Raw genomic sequence first — 24,061 nt, forward strand, 5'->3', positions numbered from 1 at the left:
GATGCTTTACCTGTGGTAAACAGCTAATAACCAAATTTAGAAACCAGTTTCTTCCTAAAATTATAATGCACTATTAAAACTTATACCTTTAAAAATAAATTTATTTCTGATTGGTGGAAAAACAAGTTTGTCCTCAATGCCAGTCTACATGGAACTGTTTGATAATGCTATATAGGTCTGAACATCAATGTCTTTCAGGCAGAATGATAACACCTGCATCACTAATCACGTGGTATAGCAGAAATAAAACCGTTTAAACACAACATTGGCACAGACTGTCTACTTCTTTGAAAATAAAATCTGTCTCTCAACATCTATTTTTGATAAATGCCTTGGTTGGTTTCCCCTTGGAATGTATCAAGCAGCAGGAGACCATTATCCTGTGACTGTGCTCTATTCCATTGATATAATCTCTTAAATAAAGTTCTGCTATTTACTTTCGTTTAATCGCAGTACAATAGGCCAAAGACGTGGCTTCCAAGCAGCTTCATTTTAGTCTCTGCCTTGATGCTTTGAAGCTGTTTCAAGTTGTCTTTCAGTGCACTTCAAAACATCCTTGATAAAGTTATGGGGGTGAGGGGGAGCTGAATTGCTGGCAAAGACAATAATGGTTTGTTACAGCCTAGGAAAAAAAGTTTAAATAACGGCTATTCTTCTGCTAGGTTGAGGTTTTTTGATCCCCCCACAAGTCTGCTAAGTAGATGAACTATGCAAGGCCTATAACTATAAATGTTTTTCTTATGGGCCCAACTTGCCCCTTGTGAGTTTCCACACTATAACTGCCATGTGAAAAGTGGCCACCATTTTACTTTGGCCATATGAGTTTTACTCAGTAGGAGCCAATGAACTTAGCTGAAGTCATTGTCTTCTGCCATCCCAGAGTTTACCTCTGATAAAAAAAACCCTAATCTGAAGATCTAATTGGTATCTTTAAACCCTTATCCACCGAAGAGCCCCATCCTGTATCATTCCTGCAAGGAGCCATGTTCCATCCAAACTAACACTAAATAGCTCAGAAATTCTTGCCAACTGGGAATTCTCACATTTGTCATTTGAAGTTGAGCTGTTGGGTTTAGTGTGTGGGTGCTGGGTGGGGTTGGTAGCCTGTGATACATAGGAGGTCAAACTAGATGATCTGGTGGTCCCTTCTGGCATTAAGCTCTATGACTCTCTGATTTAAAACATATAAATCACAAGAAAAACAAGTAGTGGGGGACGAGGGGAGAAAGAATATTCCCGCATAACACAGGCCACTGAATTTCCCTGAAGTAATCCTGTTTGAATTTGACCTAAAACATACTTTTAAGAAAAACAGCCAATCTGGATTTAAAAGATTTCCAGGGATGGAGAATCCACCAAAGCCCTTGGTAAGTTGTACCAATGGTTAACTAATATTGATTCACAGTCAATAACCAGAGTTGAGCTGAGCACAAATGTATGGCACAAATGTATGGGTTATCTTAACAACGGGGATGGCTCACTGATTCAGTAGTATCTTTATTGCATTCAGCAAAATTAACGGTAACCAGACAGCCAAACATTCTATATTTTTGTTGGGTTTCAGGCTTCTAAGTTTCTCCGTAGCAAGACTATCCCCTGTTTTACTGAATCGACTTTCCAAAATCAGCATGTATGAATTTCATCCTCTTAAAGAAACAGAAATGTAAGCAGCTACCACAAAGAACCTAACAAGGACATCTACCTGATCATCTGTGCATTTATTCCTAATACCAGGTAGTGCAATGGGTATATTCTCAGAGGAACAGTAGGGTTAATTAATATTTGTGTCTATGTAAAGCAATAGATAAATAGATTGGGTGCTGCAGATGCTAAATTTCAGTCTTGCCCAAATTTGTGATTTTTTTCCCTCCAGACAAAACATTTGCAAGCTGAAAGCAGGGTTTTATTAGAATAGGTTTCATCCTTAATGTAGTGTTGTAGATTTGTGATACAACACTTGGTCTCAATAATTAGCAGGATGGTTTTGTCTTGTTAATACTACGTGATTATATATATTACAATCCAGGAAGTTTTTGGAGAGTGTTGGGGACAACTTCCTGGTGTAAGTGCTGGAGGAACCAACTAGGGGCCATGTTCCTCTTGACCTGCTGCTCACAAACAGGGAAGAATTGGTAGGGGAAGTAAAAGGTAGGGTGGTAACCTGGGCAGCAGTGACAATGAGATGATCGAGTTCAGGATCCTGAAAAAAGGAAGAAAGGAGAGCAGCAGAATACGGACCTGGACTTCAGAAAAGCAGACTTTGACTCCCTCAGGGAACTGATGAGCAGGATCCCCTGGGAGGCTAATATGAGGGGGAAAGGAGTCCAGGAGAGCTGGCTGTATTTTAAAGAAGCCTTATTGAGGGCACAGGAACAAACTATCCTGATGTGCAGAAAGAATAGCACATATGGCAGGCAACCAGCTTGGCGTAACAAAAAAATCTTCTGTGAGCTTAAACACAAAAACGAAGCTTACAAGATATGGAAATTTTGACAGATGACTAGGGAGGAGTATAAAAATATTGCTGGAGCATGCAGGGGTGTAATCAGGAAGGCCAAAGTATAATTGGACTTGCAGCTAGCAAGGGATGTGAAGAGTAACAAGAAGGGTTTCTACAGGTAAATACACTGGAGAGTAGGGATAGGGTCCAGAGTGACCTAGACAAATTGGAGGATTGGGCCAAAAGAAATCTGATGGGGTTCAACAAGGACAAGTGCAGAGTCCTGCACTTAGGACAGAAGAACCCCATGCACTGCTGCAGGCTGAGGACCAACCGACTAAGCAGTAGTTCTGCAGAAAAGGACCTGGGGATTACAGTGGACAAGAAGCTGGATATGAGTCAACAGTGTACCCTTGCTGACAAGAAGGCTAACTGCATTTTGGGCTGCATTAATAGGGGCATTGCCAGCAAATCGAGGGAAGTGATTATTCCCCTCTGTTTGGTACTGGTGAGGCCATATCTGGAGTTTTGTGCTCAGTTTTGGGCCCCCCACTACAGAAAGGATGTGGACAAATTGAAGAGAGTCCAGAGGAGGGCAATTAAAATGATTAGGGGGCTGGGGAACATGACTTATGAGGAGAGGATGAAGGAACTGGGATTATTTAGTCTGCAGAAGAGAAAAGTGAGGGGGAATTTGATAGCAGCCTTCAGCTACCTGAAGGGGGGTTCTAAGGAGGATGGAGCTAGGCTCTTCTCAGTGGTGGCAGATGACAAAACAAAGAGCAATGGCCTCAAGTTTCAGTGGGGAAGGTCTAGGTTGGATATTAGGAAAAACTATTTGTCTAGGAGGGTGGTGTGATGCACTGGAATGGGGTTACCTAGGGAGGTGGTGGAATCTCCATCCTTAGAGGTTTTTAAGGCCTGGCTTGACAAAGCCCTGGCTGGGATGATTTAGTTGGGATTGGTCCTGCTTTGAGCAGGGGGTTGGACTAGATGACCTCCTGAGGTCTCTTCCAACCCTAAAATTCTATGATTATGCACACATATGAAAACTACAGCTATGTGATCATTTTTATACATCATGTAAGAAAAGTATATATGAATTCAAAGTCAGTATATACTGAAAATTTATAAAGAACTTGGGGTACAGGTACCATACACATTTGAAATAATTATAGTTATCAGAAAGTCTATTTTATTTAATTAGTCAGCAACAACTCCCAGCTTTCAAACTAGAGTGGACAAGTCTAATACAGGAATAATCCTGCACTGGTAGAGAAAGAGGTAAGGGGACCTGATGTTGGTAGGCTTTTCCCATCTATACTGGATTTTATTGAAATCAGTACACTTCTATACCAAGTTTTAGCCCACAATTAATTTTTTACCGTTGAGTTCTAAAACCATCTGCAATGGGGTTTAAAATGGAAACTGATAGCAACTCTAGTTGACACCAATGGCAGGGCTGGCTACCTAACTGAGGTTTTAATTTCTAAGGAGCACTGCACAAGTTATGCAAGGAAAACTAAAAATGACTTACTAGAAAGGAAGTGCTGAGATGTAGGGCCAAAATCCCTGTGGGCTTCATGCAACTGTCTGATGCGCTCATCAATGGCCACCTGAGAAAAAGAAGAGAAAAATGACTCTCCTCTCAAACATGTAACAAATAGCAATTAAAGTTAGGTGTCTATTTCATTAAAGAGTTTTGTTTTGTATAAGACAAAAGAACACTCATGCAACAATTTATAAACCAAAGGTTTGATTGCAGTTTACCAGGTTCAATCCAAAGACCAGGGAGGTCAACAATGTTTTTTCTACTAATTTAAATGGCATTGGATCAGGCCCACAATAAACAGCCTGATAAACCCCTTTCTGTTAAGCCATCTGAACGGCCTCCAGCCAAAATAATAATAAAAAAGATTCTGTTTTCTCTCGCGAACATTAAAATGGCAAACAAACCCCTCTTTTATTACCTGAATTTGAATGACCATGAATGAACTTTTTGAGAACAAACAGCATAAAATAATAACAAGTATAAAAGAAAGTAATCTCATTTAGTATGAGATGCCAACTGCACATATGTAGTGCTACAATGCTGGTAATCAACTAGTGTTTGGGTACAAGCATATTCTTTGTTCTCTAATTCAATTGACTCCCATCCCCTTGACCTTTTCTTCCCAGTATGGTACTGTACTTTGAAGAAAATGTTTTTTAGTGTCTTGTTGGGCTGATGTATTGCATGAAGACACAACTACTGTACAATTATGGTTTAAATTTTAAACCCCCCAAATCTGTGTGTCTCAATATAAAACAGTGTGTCTAGGACAGGTGGGCAGTAAGATAACCTCGTACAGAAAATTCCAAACAACATGAGTGATATTCACTAACAACTTTATGTACTATATTTCCAAAGGACAATGTCAGGTAACTTAGGTCTAAATTTAGCATTTAGAAACCAAAAATACCTAAAGCTAATAATAGTAAATTATCAGAAATGTTTTAAAGAAAATAACTAATAGGAAGCAGATTAACTGAATGTAAGCATTTCCCTGCAAGGTCTGCAAACCAAACAATGGAGCACTATATTAGTACAGGAAAAACAGAAAGGGGAACAGATTAAGTTTGGTTTTGTTGTCCACATTGAGAGAGATGTATAAATAGGTAACAAACACCAAATATGATGAAAAAGGAAATTCAGGTTTTCAGTTTTAATATTTGTAGGTGTTGGCAGTAGCACGTTCACCCTTTTGACATGAGTGAGTGGCCAATGTTTGGGGTCTTGTGGTTTGTTACCATTAGGAGAAGCAATTCATGGAGAAATCAGGTATTTCTTTGATGCAATCCCGTTTATTTACAAAGAATGTACAAAGTCCTGTTTCCCTCAACACAGTAGGGCTCAAACAACAGGAGGTAATTTCTTTGTTCACAGTTGCAAGTCTCTTTCCAGTCAGCACTCTGCCCCCTAAACCCTCTCTCTTGGTTTTCTCATAGTGTCACATTGCAAGTGCTTCTCTTGCTATCTCCTTGGTTTTCTTGTGCCTTCTATGTCTTCTTCTGACTGCCTCTGGCTGCTTCCCAGTCACAGATACACAGAGGCACCCTGTGTTTGCAATCAGCCCCCTGAGAAAGCCTTCTACCCATAAAACTCAGCTTCTGTGCTTTGGGCAGTGGCTCCTATTATTTCAGCTATCTTAGCCCTGGTCTACACTAGGACTTTAGGTCGAATTTAGCAGCATTAAATCGATGTAAACCTGCACCCATCCACACGATGAAGCCCTTTATTTCGACTTAAAGGGCTCTTAAAATCGATTTCCTTACTCCACCCCTGACAAGTGGATTAGCGCTTAAATCGGCCTTGCCGGGTCGAATTTGGGGTACTGTGGACACAATTCGACGGTATTGGCCCCCGGGAGCTACCCCAGAATGCTCCATTGTGACCGCTCTGGACAGCGCTCTCAACTCAGATGCACTGGCCACGTAGACAGGAAAAGAACCGTGAACTTTTGAATCTCATTTCCTGTTTGGGCAGTGTGGCAAGCTGCAGGTGACCATGCAGAGCTCATCAGCAGAGGTGACCATGATGGAGTCCCAGAATCGCAAAAGAGCTCCAGCATGGACTGAACGGGAGGTACGGGATCTGATCGCTGTATGGGGAGAGGAATCCGTGCTATCAGAACTCCGTTCCAGTTTTCGAAATGCCAAAACCTTTGTCAAAATATCCCAGGGCATGAAGGACAGAGGCCATAACAGGGATCCGAAGCAGTGCCGCGTGAAACTTAAGGAGCTGAGGCAAGCCTACCAGAAAACCAGAGGGGCGAACGGCCGCTCCGGGTCAGAGCCCCAAACATGCCGCTTCTATGATGAGCTGCATGCCATTTTAGGGGGTTCAGCCACCACTACCCCAGCCGTGTTGTTTGACTCCTTCAATGGAGATGGAGGCAACACGGAAGTAGGTTTTGGGGACGAAGAAGATGATGATGATGAGGTTGTAGATAGCTCACAGCAAGCAAGCGGAGAAACTGGTTTTCCCGACAGCCAGGAACTGTTTCTCACCCTGGACCTGGAGCCAGTACCCCCCCGAACCCACCCAAGGCTGCCTCCTGGACCCAGCAGGCGGAGAAGGGACCTCCGGTGAGTGTACCTTTTAAAATATACATGGTTTAAAAGCAAGAATGTGAAAGGATTAATCTGCCCTGCCATTCGCGGCTCTCCTGGATGTACTCCCAAAGCCTTTGCAAAAGGTTTCTGGGGAGGGCAGACTTATTGCGTCCTTCATGGTAGGACACTTTACCACTCCAGGCCAGTAACACGTACTCGGGAATCATTGTACAACAAAGCATTGCAGTGTATGTTTGCTGGCGTTCAAACATCCGTTCTTTATCTCTCTGTGTTATCCTCAGGAGAGTGAGATATCATTCATGGTCTCCTGGTTGAAATAGGGTGCTTTTCTTCAGGGGACATTCAGAGGAGCCCATTCCTGCTGAGCTGTTTGCCTGCGGCTGAACAGAAATGTTCCCCGCTGTTAGCCACGGGGAGGGGAGAGGGTTGAGGGGGTAGCCACGCGGTGGGGGGAGGCAAAATGCGACCTTGCAACGAAAGCACATGTGCTATGTATGTAATGTTAACAGCAAGGTTTACCCTGAAAGACTGTAGCCACTGTTTTATAAAATGTGTCTTTTTAAATACCGCTGTCCCTTTTTTTTTTCCACCAGCTGCATGTGTTTCAATGATCGCAGGATCTTCTCCTTCCCAGAGGCTAGTGAAGATTAGAGAGAAAAAAAATGCACTCATGATGAAATGTTCTCTGAGTTCATGCAGTCCTCCCACACTGACAGAGCACAGACGAATGCGTGGAGGCAAATAATGTCAGAGTGCAGAAAAGCACAAAATGACCGGGAGGAGAGGTGGCGGGCTGAAGAGAGTAAGTGGCAGGCTGAAGACAGGGCTGAAGCTCAAATGTGGCGGCAGCGTGATCAGAGGAGGCAGGATTCAATGCTGAGGCTGCTGGAGGACCAAACCAGTATGCTCCAGTGTATGGTTGAGCTGCAGCAAAGGCAGCTGGAGCACAGACTGCCACTACAGCCCCTGTGTAACCAACCGCCCTCCTCCCCAAGTTCCATAGCCTCCACACCCAGACACCCAAGAACGCAGTGGGGGGGCCACCGGCCAACCAGCCACTCTGCCACAGAGGATTGCACAAAAAAAGAAGGCTGGCATTCAATAAATTTTAAAGTTGTAAACTTTTAAAGTGCTGTGTGGCATTTTCCTTCCCTCCTCCACCACCCCTCCTGGGCTACCTTGGTAGTCGTCCCCCTATTTGTGTGATGAATGAATAAAGAATGCATGAATGTGAAGCAACAATGACTTTATTGCCTCTGCAAGCAATGATTAAAGGGAGGAGGGGAGGGTGGTTAGCTTGCAGGGAAGTAGAGTGAATCAAGGGGCGGGGGGTTTCATCAAGGAGAAACAAAGAGAACTTTCACACCGTAGCCTGGCCAGTCATGAAACTGGTTTTCAAAGCTTCTCTGATGCGTACCGCGCCCTCCTGTGCTCTTCTAACCGCCCTGGTGTCTGGCTGCGCGTAACCAGCAGCCAGGCAATTTGCCTCAACCTCCCACCCCGCCATAAATGTCTCCCCCTTACTCTCACAGATATTGTGGAGCACACAGCAAGCAGTAATAACAGTGGGAATATTGGTTTCACTGAGGTCTAAGCGAGTCAGTAAACTGCGCCAGCTTGCCTTTAAACGTCCAAATGCACATTCTACCACCATTCTGCACTTGCTCAGCCTGTAGCTGAACAGCTCCTGACTACTGTCCAGGCTGCCTGTGTATGGCTTCATGAGCCATGGCATTAAGGGGTAGGCTGGGTCCCCAAGGATACATATAGGCATTTCAACGTCCCCAACAGTTATTTTCTGGTCTGGGAATAAAGTCTCTTCCTGCAGCTTTTGAAACAGACCAGAGTTCCTGAAGATGCGAGCGTCATGTACCTTTCCCGGCCATCCCATGTTGATGTTGGTGAAACATCCCTTGTGATCCACCAGAGCTTGCAGCACTATTGAAAAGTACCCCTTGCAGCTTATGTACTCGCCGGCTTGGTGCTCCGGTGCCAAGATAGGGATATAGGTTCCGTCTATGGCCCCACCACAGTTAGGGAATCCCATTGCAGCAAAGCCATCCACTATGACCTGCACATTTCCCAGGGTTACTACCCTTGATATCAGCAGATCTTTGATTGCGTGGGCTACTTGCATCACAGCAGCCCCAACAGTAGATTTGCCCACTCCAAATTGATTCCCAACTGACCGGTAGCTGTCTGGCGTTGCAAGCTTCCACAGGGCTATCGCCACTTGCTTCTCAACTGTGAGGGCTGCTCTCATCTTGGTATTCATGTGCAGGGCAGGGGAAAGCAAGTCACAAAGTTCCATGAAAGTGCCCTTACGCATGCGAAAGTTTCGCAGCCACTGGGAATCGTCCCAGACCTGCAACACTATGCGGTCCCACCAGTCTGTGCTTGTTTCCCGAGCCCAGAATCAGCGTTCCACAGCATGAACCTGCCCCATTAGCACCATGATGCATGCATTGGCAGGGCCCATGCTTTCAGAGAAATCTGTGTCCATGTCCTGATCACTCACGTGACCGCGCTGACGTCGCCTCCTCGCCCGGTATCGCTCTGCCAGGTTCTGGTGCTGCATATACTGCTGGATAATGCGTGTGGTGTTTAATGTGCTCCTAATTGCCAAAGTGAGCTGAGTGGCCTCCATGCTTGCCTTGGTATGGCGTCCGCACAGAAAAAAGGCGCGGAACGTTTGTCTGCCGTTGCTCTGACAGAGGGAGGGACGACTGACGACACGGCTTACAGGGTTGGCTTCAGGGAGCTAAAATCAACAAAGGGGGTGGCTTTACATCAAGGAGTATTTCAGGCAGGACTTCACGGAGGGTTCCAATAAGAAATGGTGCATCTAAGTTATTGTTCTTATTGGAACAAGGAGGTTAGTCTGGCCTCTGATTGATACATGGCTAGATTTACCTCGCTGCACCTTCTCAGTGAGTGACTGCAGTGTGACCTAGAGGAATGAGTCCCCTAGACGGGGGGCGGTGGGGGGGTTTGCAAATGAGTACAAAACAAATCTGGTCTATTTCTTGTTTTGATCCACTCCATCTATCTTTTACATCTTTGGCTGGCACCAGACGGTGCAGAAGGACTGCTAGCCATCCTCATCTCTTGCCTGCCCGGCAGAAGATGGTGCAATACGACTGCTATCCATCCTCATCTCTTGCCTGCCCGGCAGAAGATGGTACAGTACAACTGCTAGCAATCCGTATCGTCTACCTGCTCACCATAAGACGGTTCAATAGGACTGACTGCAGGACTAAAGAGAATGACCTGGTCAAGTCACTCCAAATTTAGTCCCTGCGCCCATGTCTGCCCAGGCGCTCCTGGCCGACGTGGCCAGGAGCACCTCGGACATGATGATGACGGCTACCAGTCGTATTGCACCGTCTGCTGCCAGAAGGCAATGGGTTGCTGCTACTGTGTAGCAATGCAGTACCGCGTCTGCCAGCACCCAGGAGACATACGGTGACGGTTACCCGAGCGGGCTCCATGCTTGCCATGGTATGGCGTCTGCACAGGTAACTCAGGAAAAAAGGCGCGAAACGATTGTCTGCCCTTGCTTTCACGGAGGGAGGGAGGGAGGGAATGGGGGCCTGACGATATGTACCCAGAACCACGAGCGACAATGTTTTAGCCCCATCAGGCATTGGGATCTCAACCCAGAATTCCAGTGGGCAGCGGAGACTGCGGGAACTGTGGGATAGCTACCCACAGTGCAACACTCCGGAAGTCGATGCTTGCCTCGGTACTGTGGAAGCACTCCGCGAAGTTAATGCACTTAGAGCATTTCCTGTGGGGACACACACACTCGAATATATAAAACCGATTTCTAAAAAAATGACTTCTATAAATTCGACCTAATTCCGTAGTGTAGACATACCCTTACTTTATAAAGGAGCTTAATTGCTTCTTAACTTTTCTGGAATGAAGGGTGGCTATCATGCCCACCAGCATCAAGAAGTCTGTGATTGCTTACAGATCAAAGATATACCTGTGGAAGCTAACACCACCTTTAGCATAACATTATTATTTATTTTAACCTGACAATGACCTTTCAATGAATCATAGTCCTCCATAATTTCAAATACTGGTTTTCAGCTCAATAATACATTAATTTTTTTTAAAAATGAGCCATGCCGACGAAAATAAAAAGTATGTGCCTGCTCTTTAGACCCCTCCAAATAATCTCAAAACACATCATTTGTTTTGAGAGGGTTCTTTATAGAAACCTAAGGCTCTTCCTGTCTTTGATGCAACTATTTCAGGTCTTTCTTCAGTATTAGCATTTACTTATCAATACACAAAACAATATTCCGTTTTAAGTTTTAACTAACAAAGGACAATGAAAAACAAAGATGACAAAAATCACAATCTGACTCACACAATCCTAAGGGTCTATTGAGAATGAGGGCTCTGCAAGGTATACAATAGACATCAGCATTTTTTATGCTATGATAATGACAAATCTGAGCATGTGATTTTGGGTAAAGATTTTGAAGCCTCGAGATATTTGTGCCTACTGCCAGTTCAGAGGCCTCAAAATTCTACGTATTATATAAAACTGGAAAAAGTCATGTATTTCTTTGAACTGTGTGAGTTTTGGTTAAACTGAAATTTTAGTCTAATATGTAAACCCAGCAAAATGACACAGTAAACTCCATGGTGAATTTGTAAACTGAACAACTATATGTAGCCTTGGATGCTAGCCTGGAAATATCTATCTCTACAGAGGTGTATTTTGTCAATGTAAAGATGAATAAAACACAGGGAAGCCTTGATTACTCTTCAAGACTAATCAATTGAGCAATTAAAAGTGATCCCATCAGTTATCCCTGCCAACCCACACAGTACTGTTTATCAAGGTATCAGTGTACTGTGTGTATACTCATATACCAAATGGTACACACAGTTTTAGTGACAGAGTAATGAAGGTGCACTCTTATTTTCCATGCCTTTTACAAACTCTAAAGCAATCATAAAATGACAGAGTTAGTGCTCACAGTAAAAGCTATGTGTGAGCAAACAACAACTACTTAAAATTGTAATCAATATTCTTGTGCCTGTGCCTGTTCCAATTTAAGCCAGTGGGGAATTTGCCACTGACTTCCATGGAAGGAAGTTTGGGTCCATCAGCAGGCTTCTCATCTGGTAAGTAATAGTATATGAAAAATTTCTCATTGGCACACAAAAATAATTTCTTTGGCATGTTAGCTAAATGTACTTTACATTTAGGGCTGAATCTTGCCACAGAAATGTGTATTTGCTTGTGATGAAAATAGCAACATTTTCTTTCTGAATTAAATGTATTCATTTCACTCAAAAACACCAGTTTTTGAATGCAAGAATACATAAAGTAATGTCATACAGTTCAACAGGTAACAGCCTTATTGCTAAGCAGACAAAGAGAAATTAATCTACTCTTGCTTCAGATAGCCAGCTCCTAGGAGTATCAGTTTAATCAAACAACCAAATGAAAATTCATGGGTTTTGATAGCATAGTTTGGGTGTGTGATGAGCAGTAACTTTCTTTGCTCTTGCTCCTTATGTAAAAGGTTGATGATCAACAAGATGGATAAAAGTCAGATTCAGACGCCCCTCCTTATATTGAGTAGTACCTTTCTCCACAAGTAATGCCACTGCTTGTGGTGTCAACTGCTACTCAGTGTAAGTATGGGTTATCAGAATTTGGTCTAAAGAAAAAGGCCCTGCCTTTACTGCCTGATTCTGATTTTAAAACAAACACCAAAATCTTCTGTAGTCAGAAGTATGGTATTATACATTCCTTTCTCTTCAATGTGACTGATATTGTGCAAAAGATGTACATTTCATCATGTACTTTGTCCACAATTTTGTGCTACAGTTGTTTTCTTTCAATCATAAGATAGAAAATAAAAGAGCAACAGCAGTGCAGCAGACATTCAAACACTGTGATTTTAATTAAAAACACTGTAACCATGTAAAACTATAGAGAGATGAAATATGACAGCTTCTGTTCAATCCAAAAATAAATTATGGTGCTTAAAAGCATTCATTCCTTCTTTTAAAACATAAGTGAATCTAAAGAGATTTATTAAAAGGAGTTATTCCTCTCTCTCCCCATTACCCAGTCCCAACACAGTGAATTGAATTTATGTCTGTTTATCAGATAAATAGATTACAGATAGTAACAAAAGAAAAGCCATGTCACATGGTTACTGGAAACAGTTTATCCAATGTTGGGGCTGAAGCTTACAACGTTTGTTATAGCAGTTCCAGAAATGAGGATTTGCAGGACTTGGATCTGTTACTTAGGCCTGGTCTACACTAGCAAATTAGGTCAGTATAATTAGATTGCTCAGGGGTGTGAAAAATCCACACCCCTGAGTGATTCAGTTAAACTGACCAAGCTTCCTGCATAGACAGCACTAGGTCAACGGGAGAATTCTCCAGTTGACCTAGCTAGCACCTCTCGGGGAGGTAGAGTATCTACATGGATGGTAGAACCACTCCTGTTAGCATAGGTATCATTGTCACTGAAGCATTACAGTGGTGCGGCTGCAGTGTTTTAAGCGTAAACAAGCCCTTACCTTTCCCCTCTTTCTTTGTTTGTTTTGTCTATTTTTCAGTTGGACATATTTTTGATTTGGAGGCTTTCACCTCGAATGCAAAACCAGATGAAACAAAAGTATCTCTTTTTTAGACCAACCCCTGCCCTCCGCCCCGCGAAACCGCCACCAAAACCAAAAACCCACAAACAAACATACTTCAGGTGATGTTGTTGGCAGAGTTCTTGTATCCATGTTGGTCTCAGGATATTAGCGAGACAAGGTGGATGAAGTAATATCTTTTATTGGATCAACTTCTGTTGGTAAAAGAGTCCAACTTTCGAGCTACACAGACCTGAAGAAGTGCTCTGTGTAAGCTCAAAAGTTGATGTCTTTCACCAACAGAAGTTGGTCCAATAAAAAAATACTACCTCACCCACCTTGTCTCTTTAAAATGATGTTGGCCATCATTTAGTTCTAACTCCCTGGTATGCACAAACAGCATTTAGTGCAATGCTTGTAAAGATGTAACTGTATAACCCCATTTAGCTTTTCTGGTCTTCAGGCTTTGGGAGCCTTGATAAGTGTGTGACTGTGCGAACACACCCACAAAGGAACAAATAACTACACTCCCACATAATGGGACTACAACAAAGGCTCCCCTTGTGCTACTACACTAGTGAATTAGCTGTAAATCAGCCTCTCTATACAATTCACCTCCTGATGTATTGCACAGATTGTTTTTTAAAAGATTCTTTAATACTTTATTTCAGGGGTTCTCCAGCTTCATGGCACTGCAACCTCCTTCTGACAACAAAAATTACTACAGGTCCAAGAGTGGGGACCGAAGCCTGAATCCGCTGGAGACCGGCTGCCCTGGCAGTAGGGGAGAGCGGGGAGAGGGGGTGGAGGGCAAAGCCAAAGCCCAAGGATTCAGTCCTAGGTGGGGGGCCTGTAACCCGAGCCCTGCCACCCAGGGTTGAAGCCTGAATGCTTCGGCTTTGGGCTCCGGGCAGTGGGGCTCAGGTTTTGACCCCAGGCCTCACAAGTCTAATGCCAGCCCCGGGGACCCCATTAAAATGGGATTGCAATCCATTTTGGTGTCCTGACCTACAGTTTGAGAACCGCTGCTTTATTTCATGTTCCAACCATATGTATTCCCACCCGGTTTGATGGGGAGCTGCCTCAAGGGGTTTATTACAGAGTTGTGGGTTCAGTTAGAATCTTTTAACCTCTTCTAGTTTAATGAATCTCTCATTCCATGAAGGAAATTACTTTAATATTTTCCTAAAAAGTCTGGATGAGATCTTATATAAAGCGTTCAGCAGAATTGCTCTGTGAGATAATGAATCAATGTTGGCTCAGCAGACACAGGGATCAGTTGCATGTGTGTTCATAAAAAAAAACAAAACAGACAAAAAGCATGAGACATCAATGCCAATATTATTTGAAAATTCAATGAAACTAGCAAGTTAGAAAAAAAGAACATACAATTTCAGACACATTATATCAACTGCACTCCTGGGGGCATGACCTACCCGACTGTTATTTCCAGGCAGATCTCTTTAGAAATCTCAAATTAATTTGCAAGATACAGAATAATAAGGGAATAAATAGGTAATTATTTTTTTTGTCTTTTCTCAGCACACTTAGTTTCAGCTCTCCAATTTCTAAAATCACATCTTATTCTTTCTGAGGAAAAGGACTTCCTTTACTATCTCTGATGCTCATGCAAATGAACAGTAGCTTCTATTACCACTATTATTAAGTCAAATTATATTGCCATTAAAATGACTCTACAATATCATGCTATTTTGAAAGGGAATAATTAATATTATAGTGGAAGAAACAGCATTCAGATCTCCCCCTTCCCACTTCATCAGGGATATCTTTGTCAAAACCCATAAGTCAACCAGATCCCAGATTCACAATGTAAAATATAGAGGAAAAAAATCATCTCAGTTTTTATTAAAGGAAAATAAAATATCCCCTCCCCGGAGTTTCTTGAGCTGCTTCACTATAGGTAAAACATAAACAAATATTAAAACACCTTACATGATAGCAAGAACATGGCTGCAGATGCTGGGGGATTTCACTATGCTGCACTGTTTCAAATTATTTCATTTTCTATTTTAAGATCAGTAACAGAAGAGATGGAGGGGGAGGTCAGGTAGGTCTCACCCATTCTACTGACTGAGTTAAAGCATTTAGACTTAAGCTTACCTTCTATATATTATTATTCATATAAAATAATCACCAGCAGAAAAATCTTATGAGGTCAGAGTAATATCCCTCTTCTAAGCACGTGAGGGCACAGGCAGCATAATGCTTAGGCACTAATTACACACTTGTGCTTCCCAGTATTCAAACACAGGCAAATTACGAGGGATGCGTAGTGGCAATTTAAAATAGTTATTAATGTGAGAAAGTATTGGGGTCATTAACTGAAAAACAAATGAGATGCAATAAACAAAGAGCTAAGACAATTCTTGAAAAAAGATGGCTGAACCTGGCTGAGATTCTTAGGAAAAATAGTAGAGAAGGAAGGAATAGAATAAAATAATCTCATTCAAGCAGCTGCTTTTAGTGCAGCAGCAAAGTAATAAAGTCAGGGGGTTAAAAATTTGTTCCACCAATGATGGTTTTCATGAAGAGAGGAGGGTAATTTTCTCTATTTAATAAGCATGCATACATACAATACTTAATAAAACAACACTTCACTAATCCCCCACCATATTCGCAGCATTTCCATAGCATCCTGACCTTGACTCCAATCACATCCAATTTGACTGCACATCAAAGAACAATGGCTACTACAAGACCCTCTTTAATGTTACCCAGCACTACTCCTTCTATCTGCTGAAAAGCTTCTTTCTTTTCTCTGACTCAGAGCTGCCAAACCGCAATGAGGCTGTCCTTTACAAATCAATAAACAGGAAGATCTGATCTACTGTACTTCCAATAGCAACTGAATTCAGTCACTCCGTGTTCTTTGCATATCAGAAGATAAGGATGGGTTTAAATAAGCACACTTTGTGCTACTTAAGGAAGGACAGAGAAAAGGGGGATTGATGCCTTTTGTTTCTGAACTGCTGATATGTGGAGTTAAATTCTGAAGAAGAGCCCTGTCTAGCTTAAAAGCTTGTATTTTTCATCAATAGAAATTGGTCCAACAAAAGATATTACCTCACTCACCTTGTCTGTCTTGACAGTTACTCATGAGGGCATCTCTACACTAGAAAGCTAAGTCAATGTAACCTGCCTTACGTCACCTAACCATGTAAGCTTGCAAACTAGTGTTCCTACCACCACAGGCGTGGACTTTCAGCTTTCCCTAGGGGTGCTTGCTCCACACCTGCTCTGCCCTGAGGCTCTGCCCTGAGGCCCTGCCCCCCACTCTTCCTCTTCCCCCAAGGTTCCACCCTCACCCTGCCTTTTCCTGACCCCGCTCTGCCCCCGCTTCTCCCTCTCCCTCCTAGTACCTCCCGCCCATTGCCGAACAGCTGATCGGCGGTGGGTGGGAGGTGCTGTGGGGAGGGGAAGGAGCTGATCAGTGGGTCCTGCTAAACAGCTGATCGGTGGGTGGCTGTTGGGTGCTGAGCACCCACTATTTTTTTTTCTGTGGGTGCTCTAGCCCCGGAGCACCCACAGAGTTGGCACCTATGCCTGCTGCTGCTGTAACTTGCCCACTAGGCTGATCTAATAAATCCACCTCGACTAGAGGCGTAAGGCTTAGTTTGACATAGTTTGGGCAAGGCTGTATATAGATAATGTGTTACTTCCATCATGTGTTGGCTGTCAGGGTGGCTGACAGCTGGAGTAATGAAATTGACAAGAATGTCAGTTTCACTGCTGGTACGGTCCCTGGTTTGAAATTGAACCATGGGGGTGGGAGGTGTGAGCCCCAGCAGTGCTCACAGCTGGAGCCTTGCTGCCCGACGCTGAGAACCTGGGCTGTGGGCTCCCTGCAGAGCTCCAAGCAGGAGTCTGGCTACTGCCCGGGCTCTCTGCTCCCTGCTCCACATGGAGCTCTTGACTGCCGCCAGAGCTTTCAGCTCCCTGCTCCACTTGTAGCACCCTACTGTGGGGAGCCCGGGCGGCAGCTGGGCTGCAACTGGGCTCCAACTGGGAGCTCTGCAGGGAGTGAGGAGCTGATTGAGCTCCCAGCTGGAGCTCAGCGCTGAGCTGAGAGCCTGGGCTCTCGACCTCGCCCCCCCGCACACTCTGCCCCTCTTAAGTTGGTGAAAACACTTGTGGTGAGGACGCGCTGCATCGAGAGAAGGAGGGTAGTGTGGACAAGAAAAAAAGCAGTAATTTATTGGGGTGGTTGTAAGTCAACATAACATAGTTCAACTTTATTGTGAAGTTCTGGGCTTGACAAGCAGTTTATTGGTGGAAAGATCTGTACCGTGACACATTTTTGGGATATAGTTAACTATTTCTCTGTGTGTGTGTGTGTGTGTGTGTGTGTGTGTGTGTGTGTGTATTATTATTATTTTTTTACATATTCTTAATTGGGGGTGGGGGCGGGGGAAATGAGGATAGTGAAGATAAATTGTTAATATTGCTCTAATGTGTTTTTTGATGATAGAAAGATTTAATTTAAATCCCAAAATGTCTGGGTTATGATAGCACGGTATTCTTAGGCAGATGATAATCTCAGTGACTTTATGCAATTCCTTCTTTCTGTAAAAAAAGAAATCCTAAAATCCACTAGGAAACTGTCTTGTACCTAGACTACATTTATTAATCCTCAATTGAAACAAGGGAAATAAAATGTAATAAAAATTCAGGAAACGTTATTAAGTCCTGAGCATAGAGCCTTAGAAAACAGTGAAACACCTCCTTGACTTAGTATGTCTACTGTGAAAAAATCAGCCATTGCTTCTTTGGCATTTGTTTTATAATCCTAACATAGATCAGTGAACTTCAGGTGTGGGTGTCTGCAAAGAAAGAGAGAAGCTCTTGTGATTTAAATAAGAGGAAGATTCAAATTTAGAGAAAATATAAAAATCTGTAAACCTAGTGGCATCTTCTAAACCTGACATAATTTAGTCATAATGTACCCCACACTGGCATACCTGCTGATTTTGGGCCAGGACTGAGAATTTTGGGGGAGGTCATAAAATCGTGGAGCAACGAACCCATGAAGGGGAATGGCCCTCAAGGAGGGCCCCTCAAGCCACAAAAACACAGAAAGCTAGCAGGGGTCAGAGAGATGGAGGCTCAGGATGAAGGGACCTCCCAACAGGAACGATGTCACCCCATCCCCCCGAACAGGGGAAACAGAAGACCTCACCCTATCCTGTTTTTGACCTACTAATGGCAGACATAGATTTTATAAGTGAACAAAGAGATGACCTGACATTGTGAGGGGCATAAAAGCAACTCACCAACATAAATAGTAAGTGGTAGACCTGCAATTGGTGAAGTCGTGGCCCCACTTTGAACTCAGGGAAGAGAAAACTATGCCAGGTGGCAAAAGATTCCCAAACCAGGATAGTAGGAGTACCATTTCTAGTTCCAAAGAAATTTCACTGGAGAGTCTTACAGATGGCATATGCAGTGCTCTGTTGAGGACATTAGGGCAAGAGAAAACCCTTGAAAAGGTAACCCTCAGATTTTGCTGGCCAGGAGGTTAAGTTCAAGGACTACCGTTCATTGTGCCCAAAGTCCCAATAGGTAGGACCTAAAAGGACCCCAAAGGCTCTCCTAGTGCCCCCGCCTCCTCGAATATTTGGAGTATTCGGCTGCTCTCCAAGTCTATTAGGACTGACACGTCTCCCCCCTTGATCCACACACAGACTAACATTTAGGCCAGGCTTTTTTTTGTAGTCTAGGTGTCCGCCACCCACGCCTGCTTGTAGGAACAATCCATGAAGGGTCTATTGTGGCAGAAATGACCCCGTTGCCAGCACAAAAGACAAGTCCCAGTTGAGGGAGTGTCCCCCTACCCCTTCTGGGGGAGGTTGGGCACTTGTGGGGACTCTTTCCTTGAGACTAGTCTTCCCTTCTGCCCTTTCATCCCCTTGGAACCAGGGTTCCAGGGAGCCAGGCTTGGCATTCGATCTCCTCCTGATGGCCCCTCTCAGTGGGCCTGCAGGACCGCAGTGACTGCTCCTCTAGCAAAAACATCTTTTGTCTTGGGTGTCCTGCCATTGGGCCTGTGGCTGTTAAATAATTTTCTGTCAACTAGATTGCCTCAGCAGAGTCTCAGCCAAGGTTGTAGCATCCACTTTCACCCCCACATCTGGGAGAACCTGCATAAATTGTTCCAGCACCACTTATTTGGTCACCTTCTCCCCTGTCTATTTGTCAGGCTGGAGCCACCTCCAACAGTGTTCCTTAAGTCTCCAGGCCACTGCATGATGTTGGGACCCCATCTTTCCCAACAGAAGTGCTATTGGTGGGTTTCTGCCATGATACTTCACCTTGGCATAATCTTGGGCTTCTGTGGTATCAAAGTTCTTATATGCAGCTTGTGTAGGTCCAGTAAGATGTGGCACCAACAAGACAGCCCAGTACTCAGATGGCCAACAAGCTGCTGTGATGGCCCTCTTGAAAGTGAGCAGGAAAGCTTTGGGGTCATCTCCATGCTCCATTTTCGTGAGTTTCACTGGGAGTTATGTAACATTGATAGGGCTCAGGATCTCAGCCGTCATGTTTTCATTTGGTTCTTGGGGTTATAAAATGGCTGCCACCTGATTAACCAAGCATTGTTGCTGTTTCTGCTGTTGTGTCGCCAACTCCCAAATGAGCTGCTGTTGCCGCGCTGCTTGCTGTTGTTGTTGGGCAGCTATTTGCTGGAACATCTGGTTCTGCTGCTGCTGTTGGGCTGCCTGTTGTTGCTGGCTGTCTATCAGCCACTTCGACAATTTCCCATAGTTGATGTTGTTCCTTCTCCTCCTTGGTGACTGCCTACGTTCTCCACCAAATTGTGATTGTTGGCACTTCATGGAAGAGTATTCTAGTGTTTAAGGGGGTCAGTTCCTATTAAATGCAAAGGGAGGTTGGTCTGGGAGCAGGGGCACTCCCACTTCCATTGTGCTCTGTCCAGGGCCCTGTGAGGATTACCAAAGGCCAGGCACTCAGGCTGCCCCTCCTTGGGCCACTTCCTACCCTCGCTCTAGAGTCCAAGCTTTGCAGTCTGCAGCAGAGTTACTGAAAAAAAGTTATTTTCTTTAGTCTTTCTCGGCTTAGCAGATAGGCTCCTCTTTTCCCAGAGGAGATGTTGCAGCATCCCTTCTCAGGAGCTCCCAGACGATAGCCTTCTTCCTGGCCTTGTCATCCCTTCTGAGCTGCCTGGCTTCCTTTTAAGCTCCACCTCCATCTGGAGAATGCTCTACAGGTGTGGCTGAGTGGGATCATCTGGGCTAAGAGTTGTTCTTTAAGCCCTTCAGTCCTAGTGTGGTACATTTTCAGGATTCTTGTCTTTTGGGGTGAATTTCAGTGGTCCATGCTGCCTAGATTTTTCATTTGCAGCCACTACTAGTGATGAACCTGGAACAGGGCAACTATAAAAATACCAAAGCCTTTCAGAGGGACTTGGTATCTGGTGTCTGCTGGCAGAGATGGAGGCTGGGGACTGCCAAAGATCCAGGATACCCTCATTAATACTAAAAAAGCTGAGCATCTGGATGTAAAATGATAAACAGTTTGTGTGAATTTCTTGAACAACTTCTAAGGTGTTGGCCATCCACTTGTGCCTAACCTGAGATTCTGTAGCCTGATTTGCAGAAGTGCTGGGCATTCACAGCTTGTCAGCTTTCTAAAGAGCTATAAATACTGGATATTGGGCATGATCCTTTCATCTCTAGTCTGCTGACATTTGAACAGGGAAAGTTTAAACCATGAGATTGAGAGCTTCCAAATAGTTATTTGGAATACCCTGGAAAATGCCTGGAAAGACTTTGCTACTGAACTGAGTCTGTGGTCTTCTTGGCCAGTTTGATCAGAATCTGCTGTACTGACTACTTGGCCAGAGACGGTGCAGCACACAGAGAGAAGAACACACATGTCAACAACTGACAACAGGTTCCACTTGAAATCCACAAATTATTTTCTGTAACAGTAGATATTCCTGACATTATTCTAATTTGTATTATTCATGAGGATTTGCCTGACTCCAGAATGATTTGAGTTATATCGCTCCCTGTCTTTTTCCTACTGTGGCTCCAGTGGATTTTATATAGTTAGTTTTCTGCAGGTGGCTGATTATGGAATTGTTGCTGTTATTCTTTTAATTGTATTTAAGGATCAACATAGCCTATTTTCGGGTAGCTGGATGCCATATGTTATGGGCACTATTTCAAAACAAGTTATTTTGGGCCATTTGTGTGTTATGTTCAAAAGTGTATTTCTTAAGTGGTGCACACTGTTTTGAAGACATGCCATTCATCTTTGCAGAGAAATAGGGGAAAAATATACTGTTCACATCTTTGGGAAATCGAAACAAAAACAAATGTCCAAGCACAAAAGCAGACTTTTCACTTTTGTAGGTAGTTTTTCTTGTGCCTAATTCCCGAATGGTCAAGGAGCTAGGGGAAAGGTGGTAGGAATGGCTGGAACAGGGTGTGAAAGCCATGATTGGAAAGAAAGGGCTCTGGTGGTTAGATTTGCGATTGAAGTTGTTGCAAGTAATGTCTGTAAAGGGTAAAAGGTGGACCCAGTCATTCTGGTGGTAATTAATAAATCAGGTACTGCTCCAAATTTTGATTCACCTATTCCATCCGTCTGTCCATTTGGGGGTGATATGTTGTGGAAAGGAGCAGGTCAGCATCTAAGAGGCAGAATAGCTCTTGCCAGAAATGGAAAATGAACTGCATTCCCTGGTCAGATGTGATGTTGGAGCGTAATCCATGAATCATGATGAAGTGATCAAAGAACAAACATCACTTCCACAGTTGAGATCTTCCAACAGGGCACAAAATGGGGCATCTTAGACAGCAAATCCATGACTACTAGTGTGGCTGAGTGGCCCTGGGAACTGGGCAGGTCTATAATGAATTCCATAGAGATGGACTCCCAGGGGTGGGAAGGAGTAGGTAGTGGGACCAAGGCATCCAAGGCATCCAGAGGTTTAATGTGAGGGACCTTCATCTAGCAACATACCTTGCAAAGTCGGGAGGACCTAAAGGCCACCAGAAATGCCACAAAATCAGTTTTATACTTTCCTCCTGCCCAAAGTGTCTGGTAAGTCATAGCACAGTTGGAGGATTGTGAGGTGAGGCAGACCATCTAGGACACAAACAGCCTCTGAACAAGAGTACCCCATTTTCAGTGGAGAAGTCTGGGCTGCAGTCAGCACTGAGTGACATCTGTTTTACTGCAAAAATGTCATTAGGTAGCAATTATCTCACAAGAACTACAAGGTCAGTATTCACAAGCACACTAGCAAAGGGGTGGGGCTTAAAGACAGTGGAGGGTGCTGAAGGTCCTTCCCTTTGTGAGAGAGTGCATCTAGCTTGCAATTGCAGATACTGTAAATTCAAAGTGTGAGTGTCTATCGGATCTGGCATTAATTAAGGGCCTTCACAGATCACAGGTACTCCTACTTCTTGTGGCTGGTGAACACTTGAAAGTGGAAGCACATGTTCCAGATGATGTTTCCATTCCTCAAAAGTAGCCTTGATGGCCAGCAGCTCCTTGTCATAGATTGCACAGTTCTGTTCTGTGGGTGTTTGTCTTCCTGAAGTAGAATGTGCAGGGATGGAGAACACGAGGTGACCCCTTTCTGTTGTGACAGTGTAGACCTGATTGCATAATCAAATGCGTCACCCTTGATGGATCAGTCTGGGTATATTAACATGGGTGCTTTGGTCAAGGCCTTCCGTTGTTCAAAAGCCAGTTGTGCCTCCAGTGTTCAGACATAGGCAGAGTTCTTTCGGAGGAGATGGGTAATAGGGGATACCACTCTGGAAAATCCTCTGATAAATCACCAGCAGAAATTAGCAAATCACAGGAAGCAACAGGTTTTTGGTGTGGCCCAATACACGATGGCAGCGACTTTCCGGGGGGTCCACTGTAATCCCATCAGGCCAGATGACGTAACCCATGTAATCAATGGTGGTGCGGTCGAACTCACGTTTTTCAGGTTTTGCTTATTAGCCATTTGGTTAGAGGTGTTCCAGTAGTTGTTGGACGTGGTGGTGGTGCAGAGTTGGGTTCTCGGAGAAAATGAAAATGTCGTCCAAGTAGATTACATCAGACTGGTCTAGAATATCCCTGAAGATGTCATTCATGAAGTATTGGAATGTAGCTAGGGAGTTGGAGACACTGAAGAAGGGCATATTGAAGTATTCATAATGGCTGTATTGGCTGCGGAAAGTTGTCGTCCACTCATCATCCTCCAGGACATGGACCAGATTGTATGTGCCAAGCAAATTGAGTTAAGTGAAAATTTTAGCTGCACTGATGTGTTCCAGAATTTCTTTGATCCAACAGGAGAGGGCATTTGTTTTTGATGGTAATACTGTTCATGGCCCGATAGTCAACGAAAAGGTGCAGTTCCATCCTTCTTTTTGATGAATGAGATTGAGGATCCACCAGGGGATTTGTAGAGCTAGAAGTTCTTGGCCAGGTTCTCATCATGATATTGCCATGGGGCCTTGAGCTCAAGTTCCAATACAGGGTAAACATGCCCAAAGGCAATTTTAGCCCTGGCTGAAGATCTGTGGGGCAATGTGGTATTGGGGGACGATATTGGCATTCTGTTTATCAAATACACTGGTAAGGTCACTATACTTTGCCAGAATTAGGGACCTAGTATCTCCTGATGCTGATGTGGCGCCAAACCTGAAGGATTGCTTCCTGAGGGTGGGCTCTGTTTCCATCATGCTAGGCCTGGTTAGACACTACAGCTGGAAGAACCCACAGTAAAATATATACCTTCTGTGTCATGAAAATTCTTGGGTCATGGAGGGAGAGCAGAGAAGGGCCAATATGACAGGAAGTAGGGTGAGAGGATCAGATCCAATTGCAG

At 43.9% G+C, this 24,061-nt stretch overlaps 1 protein-coding gene across 6 annotated transcripts in view; it reads right to left on the minus strand.

Annotated features, from left to right (window-relative positions):
- DMD (dystrophin) overlaps nt 1-24,061 on the minus strand; it is a 1,886,383-nt gene that overhangs the window by 171,526 nt on the left and 1,690,796 nt on the right. For all 6 annotated transcript variants that reach the window (XM_074968560.1, XM_074968534.1, XM_074968525.1 and 3 more), the window contains one exon: nt 3,978-4,056. In XM_074968560.1, the coding sequence (XP_074824661.1) occupies nt 3,978-4,056 (79 nt within the window). The remainder of the gene's footprint in view (nt 1-3,977; nt 4,057-24,061) is intronic.

This window comes from Natator depressus, chromosome 1 (genome assembly GCF_965152275.1).
Source record: "Natator depressus isolate rNatDep1 chromosome 1, rNatDep2.hap1, whole genome shotgun sequence".
Lineage (NCBI taxonomy): Eukaryota > Metazoa > Chordata > Testudines > Cheloniidae > Natator > Natator depressus.